The following is a 15,130-nucleotide window of genomic DNA, read 5'->3' on the forward strand; positions in this document are numbered from 1 at the left end:
GTGTAGCGGTTAAGAACGGTGGTTTGGAGCAGTGGACTCTCACCTGGAGAACCGGGTTTGATTCCCCACTCCTCCACATGAGCGGCGGAGGCTAATCTGGTGAACTGGGTTGGTTTCCCCACTCCTATGCATGAAGCCAACTGGGTGACCTTGGGCTAGTCACACACTCTCAGCCCCACCTACCTCACAGGGTGTGTTGTGGGGAGGGGAAGAGAAGGTGACTGTAAGCCGGTTCGATTCTTCCTTAAGGGGTAGAGAAAGTCAGCATGTAAAAGCCAACTCTTCGTCTTCTCTATCATCAAACCTTTTTCAAAGCTCATGCATTTTCTCACAGAAACTCTGCAGCTCTCCACCATCATGACTAAATAACTTCCCAATAGAAATATCTCAGTGACACACTGCACCATTCCCCCCCCCATTTTGTTATCTTTCCGACCATCGTTTGCCTTATATTCCAAGAGGCACCGTTACCACAGTTCAATCTTTATGGCCTTTTGTGTAATAGACATAACCTATGTACCCCATGAAAGTCAGACGGCAGAGTTCAGAGACCAATTTATAAAAGGAAATCACAGGCTTCAGCCTGTTCGGGATACCCGTGTCCTCTTATCTGATGGCACACCCCATAATGCCACGTAGGAGCAAACGGTACTCTTCGGAGGTCGTGCTTCAGATGTCCCCCACCTTCTGATATTAGGCGGCTGGCAATCCAGGAGAGGGCCTTCTCGGTCCTGGGAACTCTTGATAGCTACCAACCCAATAAAAGCAGTATAGCTTGATCAGAAAGTTTCCATTAAAGGCTAAAATTAGAACACCAAGGCCAGGAAGCCCCAGAGCAGATAAAAAACCAATGAAGAGAGTTCCCTTCAGGGTTTTTAATCTTCATTTCTACCATGAAGAGAACTGCGATACAGAAAACAGTAACTTTGTTTAGAAGAACCTGTTTGATGCTCCTAAATCCAATAGTGATTTAGAATCATAGAGTTGGAAGGGATCACCAGGGTCATCTAGTCCAACCCCCTGCACAATGCAGGACATTCACAACTACCTCCCCCACACACACCCAGTGACCCCTACTCCATGCCCAAAAGATGGCCAAGATGCCCTCCCTCTCATGATCTGCCTAAGGTCATGGAATCAGCATTGCCCGTTTTAAATTAATTCGACCTCTGGCAGATAAAATTTCAGGATACTCTGACAAACTTCAGATCAGAAAGCTTATTTCGGATGAGAATCCATACCTAACTAATGAGGCTGCCAAATTCTGTGCTATAATTTATAAAGTTCGTCAAAGTCTTGTTAAGTGAATTCCCAAAGAAAATATTAAATTTCACCTGCAAATAGGGCGCAAATTGATATTGTATTCTATCTTACTACAAAACAGTGTAAATGTATGTTTCTTGTTAAACTACTATGATATAACCTATATAGTTTTTAAGTTACCTTCTGAAATATCTTTGTACTGTTTGTTGTAACTTTCTATTGGCGAAACGCCGCAATAAATTTTACTCCTACTGCTGACAGATGGCCATCTAGTCTCTGCTTAAAAACCTCCATGGAAGGAGAGCTCACCACCACCCGAGGAAGCCTGTTCCACTGAGGAACCGCTCTGTTAGAAAATTCTTCTTAATGTCTAGACGGAAGCTCTTCTGATTTAATTTCTTTAGGGATGTCAAGACAAAGAAGAGCCAGAGACGAAGGAGAAATGGAGTGCATTCTCCCATGTTCAGGCCACTGTGAGCAAACAGTGCTGTAATCTAGGCAGGAGCTTTCTAAATCAACCCAACACAGGTTAACCCAGTGTGGGGGAAAAGGTTTCTATCGGTTACCCAACCCATTCTGAGCCCACCTAGACTCATTAACTCGTTCAAGATCCATGATGCGCATGTGGATTAGCTATTGTGAGAGTACTTTTGAACTACTTCCCACTTTTGAAAAGTTAGGAGAGGAAATGATTTAGTGACGCGCGCAATCAGACTTTGAACTGGCACTTAAGTTATGCATTTCTGTTATTACTTTTATCCTGTGCCACCTGTCTCCCACCCTTCCTCCAAACAGCTCTTGGCAACATCCTCCTCCGTTTTTACCCTCCCAACAAGCTTGGGAGGTAGGCTAAGATGAGTGAGCGTGACTGGCCCAAGGCCACCCAAGAGTAGGCTTCCCATGTACTCATTCAGGTGACGGAATTACCCGTCTCCAGCCCCAATTTCCCATCCCTGAGGAACTGAGGAGAAAACATGGCCTCCCCATGGTGACACTCTAGGAATTTCCCCTATTCTCCATGGTAAAAAAAACATGGAGTAGAAGAGGGCAGCCTACAGTAATACCCAGAAGTGACATCACATCCTCCTCAAACTCCACCCTCCCCCAGCATGTGCTAAGGCAGTGTTGGGAACCCTACCCAAGAGGTTTCATGGCAAGCAAACATTTGAACCCGTCTCCCTGGCTCTGTCCAACATTCTAACCACTATACCACGCTGATTCTCAGAGGGGTCTTTAATTAAATTGTGCTATATTTTTCATCCACTGAATTATCAAACCCTTTAATACAGGGGTGGGGAACGTCAGGCCCGGGGGCCGTATAAGGCCCGCGAAATCATTTGGTCTGGCCCTTCATGGGTCCTGGCAGATCTCTAGCTCTAAGGATCTAAGACTGGCGATCCGCCCCCTCCCGCGGCCAGGAATAGCCTCTATTCAAGGTGGATGTTTGTTTTGCCGAGAAAAGGAATCTTCTTTCCCCCTTGCAGAAGAGTCATTAGCTATGGAGCTGCTAGGACCACCCAAGAAACTATGTTAACCCTTTCCCACCTGGGCTGTGGAGAAACGTTATTTCCTCTGCACTACAAGAGGGCTGGGGGCAGAAGTGGCGACAATGGAGGGGTTAAAGGGGGCAGGGCCAGAATGTGCGGCCCACGAATGACGTTATAAATATCCAAATGGCCCTTGGCAGAAAAAAGGTTCCCCACCCCTGCTTTAATAACTCAATAGGACACAATGGGTGAGAACCAGAACTGTGTAGTGGTTAAAGTTGTCAGACTAGGATCTGGGAAACCCAGGTTTGAATCCCCACTCCAGGGGTAACTACGACCTTTTGGGTGCGGTGAAAACAATGAACAACAATAAGCGACGTGGAGTCCAATCTACACGTTTACTCACAGAATGTAACAGAGCATAAGTTACTCTACGTATTTGCCCAACTGGCCTAACTACCTGTATACACAACACACTGTCAGTCCCTTGGCGGCTTGGCACAAACACAAAAAGAAATCAGCCCACGTAAAAGCAAAGGGGAAGGGCTTTGGAAACTGCTGCAGGGTGGAAAGTTGACTAGTCCTCAAACCAATTCAGAATAGATTCACAACCACATGAATCGGTGAAACCTCCAGGTGGCGTCTGGAGATCTCCCGGAATTACCCAACCACAGAGATCAGTCCCCCTGGAGAAAAAGGGTGGGCTCCATAGCATTATACCATTCTACAGACCCGACCCTCCTCTCCCCAAACCCCACCCTCCCCAGCCTCCACCCCCAAATCTCCAGGAACTTTCCAACACAGAGTTATGCCTACAGCTGAAGGAAGATGGCACAGCTCTGAATCAACCGTCCCCCTCGCTGGCTGTCTCTAAGCAGAGGCTGGACAAGCACTTGTCAGGGATGCTTTAGGCTACTGGTTCCCAAATTTTTCGGGCCACCTCCCCCTTGGTTCCACAAACTCCACCCCAGCGCCCCCTACCCGATCCTATAAAAAGCATTATTCAAAATAGGGGTTCGCATGACGAACTGAAGAAGCTAAGAACGATAAAAATTTCAAAAAAGCAACAATTGCACATCTATTCAAAATCAAATTAAAACTTTTTCGTTGAAAGTTATTCACCAAAACTGTTGCACTTGATCCAGTGGTACCAGCTCTTCAAAGTCTGGGGGGGGGGAATTCTGATAGTTCCCACCAAATTTGCCATCATGGTGCCAAAGCTTGATCTATTGTAAATTAGGGAACAACACAGTTGAAGGGGCCCATCTCTAGCACCCCTTCTGCTGCCCCCTTGCCTCTTAGTGCCCCCCTAGGTGGTACTGCCCCAGGGGGTGGTACTGCCCACTTCAGGAACCACTGCTTTAAGCTGATCCTGATTGAGCAGGGCGTTGGACTAGATGGTTTGTATGGCCCCTTCCAACTCTATGATTCTATCTTGGCACTGGCCACAGAATACAAAGACAGGCTGTACGCTAGTTTTTCCCATGCCTTTTAGCTGTTTGTTAAGACAAACAGTCATCTAAGAATATCTACAGGAAGGTTCAACATGAACTGTATAACCTGCTCCATAGATGACCATCTGAGCCTTTGTTAGCATTGCTAAATCTATTCCCAAAAGGGATCACTCCAGTGTGGCTAACCTACAGTAAGCTTGTAAAATACCTGTGACCCAAGATGTCAAACCCAGCCCAGCAAATTTGGCAAACCCGCTGCTGGCTGTTCCATTCAACACAGAACTAGCTATTATGCAGTCAGTGTTGAACTCTGATGAAGAGGCATTTTGAAACAGGATGAATACCGGATCTCTGTCTTTGATTTGATGGGTTTATGAACTTTCCACAGCCTATGTTTTCATGAGTGGAAATGCTACCACCTTCTATTTGACAACTTGATTGTATCCTGGCAAGATTGTGAACAACGCCGGACAAGCTTTGAAATCCTACAGCGTCGTGTTGGACTCATGTTGTTTCCCTATAGTGGATTTATAGGTTTATACCTGGTTGTTACACGATTGTGTATTTTGTATGTTTGAATAGTTGGGTTTGTATTATGCTACAAGCCTCCAGGTGGGGCCTGGAGTTTTGCTGGAATTACAACTGATCTCCAGGCTACAGAGTGCAGTTCCCCTGGAGGAAATGGCAGCTTCGGAGGGCAGACTTTATAAGTATACCATAGATTCCAAGTGAAATCCCTCCTTAAACTTCCTTCTCCATAGGCACCACCCCCAAAATCTCCAGGAATCTCCCAGGCTGCAGTGGGCAACCCTAGTTATCAAGCCCCTCTCATGTACGGCTGCGAACTCGGTTGGGAATTTCCTAGATGTTGTATATTCAAAAAGGAAGATGAGCCTGGATCCTGAACTAGGAATTACATTTTTTATAGTCCGTGCCTGAACGTCTGAGATCCCCCGGATGCAACCAATGTCCATGCATGGGAGCTACCGCCTTAACCAAGCAAACCATTAATTTTGCACCAATATTTACATGTTCTTTTAAACAATGCAAACGGCTACAAAAGCTGCAGCAATTTGCATTCAAAAGAACCCGAGAGGGCAGCGATTGCCAAGAAGCGTGCATCGATTTATTCTCCTTAATTCCCGGTTTAAATGGAGGAGGCACTTGATAAAAACTCTATTTTCCCCACAAAAGGGTGCGTTGGGCGTTCGGCTCTCCTTTCCCTCCTTTTTTAATTTAGCTTGGTCGGTTTCGTCTATTGCATTTTATTTTAAAACAAAATTAAATTTTATTTTAAAACAAACCCCCGCCGGCCAATGAATTCAAAACACTTGATAAGCACTAACCAAGCCACAGCAAAAAACAAAAGCCAAACAAAAAAAGCCTCAAACACATTGTTAGGTTCTATTATTATTAATTTGTCTATTCAAATACAGCTGCCAGGAAGCTCTTGGAAGCAAACCTGGCTCACTCACGGACCGACACACCGGATCAAACTTTCTCCAATTAGGTTCTAGCGCCCTCACCAGAAGCCAGGTGAGCGGGAGAACAACGCATTTTACAAGCAAACTCTGTCTCAGACTGAAGGTACTGCTTCTCGCTTAGCGAAGTGTCTGCCTTGCGCCAGAAAGAAAAAAGGCCATTGCATTACCAAAAGTACGCCCTCTCCTTCCCTCTGAACTGACTCTATGGGGAGGAGCTGTGGCTCAGTGGTAGAGCCTCTGCTTTTTTTATATAATTTTTATTAGATTTGTTTCTTTAAGAAAAACATACAAACAAATACAACAAGAAAAAATAAAAACATACAAAAAATACAAGAAATTGTAAAAGGGTATTCATATACCATAATTAATACATTCATAATTACTAATTTATAATGTTAACAAAGATACCCTTTCCCCTCCACCCACCTAAAGAGTGACCCTTCACCCGACTTCCGCAGAAGTGTCTTAACAGTGTCATCTTATCCATTAATATTATAAATCACAATTATTAAAAAATTGATTTCTATATCTCATTAATTAATAAAGTAAAGTCCATTTTTTGCCAACTTATCCCAATATGAGGTGGCCTTAACCCATGTTTTTTTTTTAATTCTCCCAAATCCTTTCCATGCAGAAATTCCGTTAACCTGGCCATCCTCTTCCACCAATTTTCATCAGATACTGGGTTTTTACTCTAGATTTGACTCCAGTAGCACCTTAGAGACCAAAAAGATTTTCAGGGTATGAGATTTCGAGAGCCAACTCTCCCTTTGCCAGCTTATACCTTGTTGGTTTCCAAGGGCCAAGTGGTTGGTTTCCAAGGGCCAAGTGGATATCTAACTTTCCTGCCAACTCCCTTCTCTCAGCACGCCGACATCGCTCCGCCTTGGCAGCTTCCCTGTCCCTTAACTTTACAAGTCCTAAGTCTTCCGACCGAGAAGCATCCCTTTCCTCCCCACAGCATATGTCCCCTCCTGCCCATCTTTTCCCTCTTCCCTCCCAGTAGCTGTGTTTTGGTGGCGAACACTTTTCACCCCGAACAATTACAACCTTCCATGACATCACAGCAGACCAGCCAGTGGTGGCATTGGGCAGCTCCAAAGGCCGATATCCTGCAGCAGTATGCTACAGCCGGCTTCGGATTATGCCAGCGCAGCATGTGAGGATAGTCCACTGATCCTACAGGAGATTTAAATCTTGAAAGCTGCTATGTACAGACCGGGGGGGGGGTGTGCGGAAATGTCCAGAGTTATCAGCTGAATGGAATGCCGACGGGATCTGCCAGCAACATGACCCGCCGAGGCAGAGGGGCATTAATTCTCTAGACACGTCCTGGGCGTACAAAACCAAACGGCGCTGCCCCCTGAACAAAAACACACATAAGCCTTTGCGTCTATACAGCCACGCTTTGCACACACCATCGCAACAGTATGCTGGGTATTTAACTCCCCGCGTCTCCTGCCTAACGCGGAGCCCGGCTCCGGCCGTTAACCGTTTCGCTCCATCGTTGCTTCAGCTTTACACTCTCAAACAGCCCCAGAGGAGTTATTTCCCAGCGTGGCTTTGTGGTTAATCGTGGCTTTGTGGACCCTAACCTGGAGAACCGGGTTTGACTGTAAGCCGCTCTGGTTCTCCTTAACGGTGGAGAAAATCGGGGTATAAAAACCAACTCCTCTTCTTCTTCTATGCCTTCTGTGGCCTTTGAAGTCCAGGGAGGGGGTCAGGCCATACAATATTGCGGGGGGGGGGATCCTAGTAATCAAGGTCCTCAAGCACAGTGCATTACACTTCCATACTAAGGACCGAATCAGATGCCGAAGTGAGAGATCCATGCACAGATTTAGATACAAAAATAGGGGGGACAGGGTGGGTCAGTGTCTTGTAGTGCAGGGTTGGGGGTGGGTTAACCCTTTCCTCCATGTGCCATTTTTCCTATGCAAAGTCAATATCGCTTGGAGCCACGCTTCAGCCCAGAGGGCAAACCTCCAGGCAGCCTATGGATAGCGGTATATTTCCTGACAGTGTAAACTACAGCTTAGGGGAAGGGGAGGATGTGGTGGTTAGAGTGCTTGACTAGGATCTGGGCGTCCCAGGTTCAAATCCCCACTCTGCCAAGGAAGCTCACAAGGCCAGTCAGTCCCTTTCAGCCTAGCCTACCTTGCAGGGCTGCTGTTGCGAGGATAAAACAGGGGATAATGATGTCAGAAGCAGCTCTGGGTCCGCACTAGGGAGAAGAGTGGGGTAGAAAGGAAAAATAAACAATGTGCGCTGCCCTGAGCTCCCCGGAGGAAGGGCGGGATAGAAGATGTACCGAATAAATAAATAAATTGAGATTGGCCCACATAATGGAAGGACGCAGTCTATGTTTATTCAAATGTTATGTTATGGTGTGTCAAGAGATCAAGCCAAGACTGAGGAGCTGGTAACACTCTAGATGAAGAAGAGTGGGTTTTTAATACCCCGCTTTTCTCTACCTTTTTAAGGAGTCTCAAAGTGGCTTACAATTGCCTTCCCTTCCATTCCCCACAACACATGCCTTGTGAGGTTGGTGAGGCTGAGAGAGCTCTAAGAGTACTGTGACTAGCCCAAGGTCACACAGCAGACTGCATGTGTAGGAGTGGGGAAACCAACCCGGTTCACCAGATTAGCGTCCGCCGCTCACGTAGAGGAGTGTGGAATCAAACCCGGTTCTCCAGATTAGAGTCCATCACTCCAAACCACCGCTCTTAACCACTACACCATGCTGGCTCTCATCTGTGAAGTCACAAAACCAGATGTCTCAGGTTGAGTACACTATGCCACACCAGCAGTACAAAAAATTTTAAAAAGACAAATACAAAATGTGTCCCTAATTCCAAATATGGCCAGATGTTCAATTTCCTCCCCGATGATCTTCCAAATCGACCCATTCCCATATATTACCTCCTATCACACCCACCAGTGAATCCTAAAATGAACAGGAACCAAAGCTGGGGCGGGGGAGAGAGACTAGGAACAAAGGACGGGCTTATTACAACATTATAATGATGTCACAGAGGGGGGAAAATATAGGGAACAAAAGGATGCTTAGACATAAAGCTTAGCGGGTGAGAGAGAGAGAGAAATAACAAGCCGAGTGTTGGAGTTAGCAGGAAGTTCATTCAAAGAAAGCAAAGAAGGCGGACCAGAAAATTAATTTCACGATGGTATGGGTGTGGAATATTTCCTCTTAGCAAAGCTTACGATTGCATGGATATTAAATCCACTTGTGGGTCCAGATTTCATTTGGGGCTGCTTGCCTCTTGGATGGGTGCTTTTTCAACTTCTCCGATATTGCGCTGCGTTGACCTGCCGCCATGCTTTCCAAAGAGAGCGCAGCGTCAGGCAGGTTATAAATAATAAAGGAGTTGAGAACACCATAGAAATCCATTCGGCGGATTGACAAGAGAACCGACACAGAGCCGGTTTACTTGTAATGCCAAACCACAGGGTGGTATTACACCCCGCAGCCCCAGATTCACAGGCTCCCTCCACCACCTCCTTCCCCTCACTCCAATAAGCAACGGTTTCTGTTGCCATTGTGCACACTGCAACCTATGGGTCAGGCAATTGTACATGGAGCTGAACATCAGTGGAAGGCTGTGATGCAACGGCGAAAATCTGCTTTGCATGCAGAAGGTCCCAAGTTCAATCCCCGCCACCTCCAGTGAAAAGGACCAGGCAGTAGGGGTTGTGAAAGAAGTAGTAGTAGTTGGTTTTTATACACCACTTTTCTCTACCTTTAAGAGTCTCAAAGCGGATTACAATCACCTTCCCTTCCCCTCCCCACAATAGACAACTTGTGAGGTAGATGGGGCAGAGAGAGTTTGGATAGAATGGTGACTAGCCCAAGGTCACCCAGCAGGCTTCATGTGGAAGAGTGGGGAATCAAACCCAGTTCTCCAGATTACAGTCTACTGCACTTAACCACTAAGCCACCCTGGCTTTCAGCCTGAGACCCTAGAGGACTGCTGCCAGTCTGGGTAAATTATAAAGCAGCTTCCTGTGCGATGTGAATTGCGCACCCATGGAGAGCAATGAAAGTCCATCTGCTTGCCCTGCACAAACCCCGTGGCACTCAACCAGAACACAAATGCGTACAACTACTATCCAAGTGGCGACACCGAGAGCAGGTGCGCATACACGAGTTCCATCGCTCAACCAGTAAACCACCAGGCCAACAGTTTGTGCATGGGTGAAACTGCCATGACAGATAAGAAACAAGTTTCATATCACTTAAAACAACACGTGGTGGTTTACGGGTCCTGAAGACAAGTCACACGGTCTGGTATGAATGACTCCAACCCGTGTGAATCTGCCCTAGAACCAGGGCAAACTAGGGGTCACAAGCACACACCAATGTGCATTCCTGGCTGCCATTCATGTATATCTGGAGGAGGAAATGCTCTGGTTTATACATGCATGACCTGTTCATATCGGAAGGAGCATGTGCACACTTTGTACTGGGATATCTGTGCATGATCATAAAATGTAATGTAAGAAGCAGATCCTACCGTATTTAACCAAAAGGGAAGGGTGCCCTAAAAATTGTTACACACCAAAAAAATATGTTTTTACCATATAAAACTGTATTTTGTGCGCAAATATAAGATGACCCCCCCTCTTTTTTGGGAGGGGGAGGATAGTATCGCTGGGGGGGAAATCAAGTGTTGCCTTGAGTAACTACTATACATAAAAAAGCTAAACCCAAACTCGAGTAAACTGAGATGAAATGCATATTTGCTTTCCCCTGGCTCCTACACAAACTTTCGAGCCTATAAATATGTACTCATACGCACTTTCCCATGGGCAGGTAACACCTTAGCAAGTGTGTCAGTTCCACGGGGTTTTCCCAGAGCAGAGCCGAAACTATCCAAAAGAGAGAGTTTTCTACCCCACCAAAATGACTAGTTTCTCCCTGAAAAACCAGAACTGCAGAATATTCAGCTATCATCATTCTTTCCCTTTCAAGGCCAGCAATTTCTGACTTACTTTCCCAAACTGTTGTAATCACTCAGATAGGAAAAAGTGTAGACAGCGTGGTGTAGTGGTTAAGAGCGGTGGTTTGGAACGGTGGACTCTGATCTGGAGAACCAGGTTTGATTCCCCACTCCTCCCCATGAGCGGCAGAGGCTAATCTGGTGAACTGGGTTTGTTTCCCCACTCCTACACATGAAGCCAGCTGGGTGACCTTGGGCTAGTCACAGCTCTCTCCGCCCCACCTACCTCACAGGGTGTCTGTTGTGGGGAGGGGAAGGGGGTTGTAAGCCGGATTGATTCTTCCTTAAGTGGTAGAGAAAGTCAGTATATAAAAAACAACTCTTCTTCTTCAGATAGATGTAGGGGCTTGGAGGTGTACTCTTCTGCCCCACACAACTGTGTACAAGACGCATGATCAATGCTGCATCTCACAGGCAAGCCTATGCTCCAGGGCTGTGATCAAAAAGCACGCTCCAGCCGGGAAGGGTACCTGCTTCTGCTCCGCACCAATGGTAATACCAACGCGGCCCTTCAAACAGTAGTTCAGATTGCCACCCACCAGCGACAAACCCTGGTTTGTCCAGCCAATCTGCTGTATCACCAGTGTTAACTCCAAACGCTTGCAATCTCTACCAATCCCTCAGTGAAGCTCTAGCATGCCACAGCGGTGAAACCGAACAGCGATGGACAAGAAGGGACAAAATGGGACCCGAGTACCAGAAAGTGATTCTGACCCATATTCATCACTGAGCTTATTTGGGGATAACAACAAGCACCGCTATCTCCCCACACCCCAAAGCCAGCTCCAGAATACACATGAAGCTGCCTCATACTGAATTAGACTCTTGGTCCATCAAAGTCAATATTGTCTACTCAGACCGGCAGCAGCTCTCCAGGGTCTCAGGCGGGGGTCTTTCACATCACCTGCTTGCCTGGTCCCTTTAACTGGAGATGCCGGGGATTGAACCAGGGACCTTCTGCATGCCAAGCACAGGCTCTACCACTGAGCCACAGCCCCTCCAACCCAACCGCTTTATCTATATCACCCCCAGCCGATTCCTCCTTCCCGAATCGTCCCCCATCTAAGTAACCCTCCATCCAGATTCTAACATCCCCCAAACTACTCCGATCACACCAAAATTGTAGATTGCTCAGTTGTAAACTTTTTTAAAAAATGAAAAGCAGTCCTGGGAGGTGTAATACTGCCTAGAGTACCAGGGAATCATAGAGTTGGAAGGGACCACCAGGGTCATCTAGTCCAACCCCCTAGCACAATGCAGGAAATTCACAACTACCTCCCGCCCAAACACCTCCAGTGACCCCTGCTTAACGCTCCCCGACCCCGGCCATATTTCTGAAGATAAACAACTTCCTCCATACTACAGTTGCCCGTATCTTTTCTGTTTTGGCCTTCGAACTACAGTCTCTCTGGCTGCTTGAAGAACGAACCAAATCCCCCTCCCCAACCCCGCAAGATACTAATTCCCAAAGACTCCCTCACTATCTTCATTTCCCTAAAACCGATCCCGACCTTGTGAATTTAGACCGCAACTGTCCTTGCAGGGAAGGACTTGTCTTGACTCTGTATTAGATGCATCATCCTATTGGCTGAATGGATTGTGTAATCCACCTGAAGTCCCACAGAAAGGTGGACTATAAATACCATAAATAAACACTCACACTGCAGAGTACTCTGTCCACATGTTCCAGAGGGAATAGCCATCTTGCAGCAACAACCAACAAGCGCCTTAAAGCTAACACACAGATGGTGGCGTAAGCTTTCGTGAGCCAAAGCCCGCTTCGTAAGATGTGTGAAGCACATCTGCACAGATGTGCCTAGCCAGGGCTGTATGCTTGCCTTTCTCTGCCCCCAAAATCCTTCCCTAACTGTGCACAGACTCCGAAAAGCTTCCACCATCTGACTTGATTTTTGTCGCTCTTTCCCCACTTCAAAAGCCTTCACCCTGTCACAGATCACCCACCGGTCCTAACTGGACAAACGGGCCCTCTGACCATCATCAGACGCTACCCACTGACCTCTTTTAGAATCATAGAGTTGGAAGGGACCACCAGGGTCATCTAGCCCAACCCCCTGCAAAATGCAAGAAATTCACATCTATCTCCCACACACACTCAGTGACCCCTACTCCATGCCCAGAAGATGGGGGGGGGGGCAGACCCTCCAAGATCCCTGGCCAATCTGGCCTGGAGGAAATTTGCTTCCTGATCCACAACTCTTGTCCTGCCCCACAAGCTGTGTCCTGTACCATCCAGCCTGAAAGTTGGGGAAACACTTAGCATCCTTTTCCTAATAATAATAACAACAACAATAGCAACGACCATAATAATCTAGAAAACCCCTTTCAGCTCTGTCCAGATTAACTTGTAGGTCCCATAACTCTGCCATGCCTCTAAACAGCCCCTGCCCAGCTAATCTGTGCTCCTATTCTCCCCCCAACCCACGAATATTATCCCACCCAGCCAAACCCCTCAAATTCTCTGTGTCATTTTGACTTTCCGCAGCACTGTATGTGAGATGACCCCGGCTTAGCCCCAGCACCTATTCTCAGTGCTCGGGATGAGCCTCAGGAGAGACGCGAGTTCCTCAGACCACGTACAAAGTGCAACCCACCAGCCTGGTACGGAGACAGGCCAGATGGAAAGGTGCGTGCCTGAGCCCCAGAACCTCTCCGGCAGGAGCTTAAGCAGGGCTACCCAATTCTACAACGCCCACATCAGCCCCAAACATACAGAAACCAGATCAGGCGCGAGGGCCCTTTGCACATGCCCAGAGAAACCGTCCTGGACCGCCCCTGCACAAGGCTCTACACCCCGGCAGTGAAAACGGGTAACTTTTAAAGGCATATATCCAATGGTGTGGTTTTTTCTTTAAGTGTCTAATATATTCAGCCCTGACCTGGATGGCCCAGGCTAGCCTGATCTGGTCAGATCTCAGAAGCGAAGCAGGGTCAGCCCTGGTTAGTATTTGGATGGGAGACCACCAAGGAATGCCAGGGTTGCTGTGCAGAGGAAGGCGCTGGCAAACCACCTCTGTTAGTCTCTTGCCATGAAAACCCCAAAAAGGGGTCGCCATAAGTCGGCTGTGACTTGACGGCACTTTACACGCACACTAACCATAGCTATGGATGGCCCAGGCTAGCCTGATCTGGTCAGATCTCAGAAGCGAAGCAGGGTCAGCCCTGGTTAGTACTTGGATGGGGGACCTCCAAGGAATGTCAGGGTTGCTGTGCAGAGGAAGGCAATGGCAAACCCCCTCTTGCCATGAAAACCCCAAAAAGGGGTCGCCATAAGTCGGCTGCGACTTGACGGCACTTTCCACGCACACTAACCATAGCTATGGAAGGCCCAGGCTAGCCTGATCTGGCCAGATCTCAGAAGCGAAGCAGGGTCAGCCCTGGCTAGCATTTGGATGGGGGACCTCCAAGGAAGACCAGGGTGGCAGCGAAGAAAGGCACCGGCAAGCCACCTCTTGCCACGAAAACCCCAAAAAGGGGTCGCCATAAGTGGGCTGTGACTTGACGGCACTTTCCACGCACACTAACCATAGCTATGGACGGCCCAGGCTAGCCTGATCTGGCCAGATCTCAGAAGCGAAGCAGGGTCAGCCCTGGTTAGTACTTGGATGGGGGACCTCCAAGGAATGCCAGGGTTGCTGTGCAGAGGAAGGCAATGGCAAACCCCCTCTTGCCATGAAAACCCCAAAAAGGGGTCGCCGTAAGTCGGCTGCGACTTGACAGCACTTTACACACACACACACACACACACACTAATATAGTCAAGTCTCATTTGAAAGAAGGAAGGAAGGCAGGCAAGAAGCGGGCGGGCGCCGGGTGGAAAGCAGGCAGCCCCGTCCAAGAGGTGCCGGGGCTCAGCCGGCCGCTCCCCCGCCCCCAGCCGACCGGCTCCCCCCTCCCCGGCGATCGCCCCCCCCCCAAGCCCCGCGGCGCTGCCCTCACCTCCGGGGGTCCGCCTTGCGGCGCTCTTCCATCGCGGCGGCGGCCGGGCGGGCGCGCCGTCCGGGGGCGGCGCGGCTGGGGGGCAGCTGGCGGGTTGGGGTGGGGGGGGTCTTCCTTCCGACGCGGGAGGAGAAGGGCGGCGAGCTCCGGGCGGGAGGAGCGCGGGGGGCTCCCTCTGCCCTCCGGGGCGGCCGCGGGAGAGACCCCCTCGCCGCAGAAGCAGCCGCCGCCTCCTTCTTCTCCTCCTCCTGCCCGGCCGGACGGCTGGCTGGACGGCTGTCTGTCTCCTCCGGCGCTCGGAGCCCTCTCCCCGGCCCCGTGCAAGATTTAAAGCCGTGACTCGCCGCCCGGGGGCCGGCCCCCCTCGTGGCCCCGCCTGCCCGCCCCCACCGACCGCCCCGACCGCCCCCTCGACGCTCCGGCCGGAGAGGAGGAGCCCGGCGGCCCGGCCCGCCTCCCCTCCCCTC

The 15,130-nt window shown here is 48.9% G+C and overlaps 1 protein-coding gene across 1 annotated transcript in view; it reads right to left on the reverse strand.

The window, feature by feature from the left end:
• The window catches only part of SLC4A4 (solute carrier family 4 member 4), a 210,406-nt gene extending 195,704 nt beyond the window's left edge, over positions 1 to 14,702 (reverse strand). Inside the window, exon 1 of the mRNA XM_056855929.1 lies at positions 14,664 to 14,702. Within this exon, the coding sequence (XP_056711907.1) occupies positions 14,664 to 14,695 (32 nt within the window). The 5' untranslated portion in view covers positions 14,696 to 14,702. The remainder of the gene's footprint in view (positions 1 to 14,663) is intronic.
• Between the last annotated feature and the right edge of the window lie 428 nt (positions 14,703 to 15,130).

The sequence above is a fragment of the Euleptes europaea genome, chromosome 9, assembly GCF_029931775.1.
Source record: "Euleptes europaea isolate rEulEur1 chromosome 9, rEulEur1.hap1, whole genome shotgun sequence".
In the NCBI taxonomy this organism is placed as follows: Eukaryota; Metazoa; Chordata; class Lepidosauria; order Squamata; family Sphaerodactylidae; genus Euleptes; species Euleptes europaea.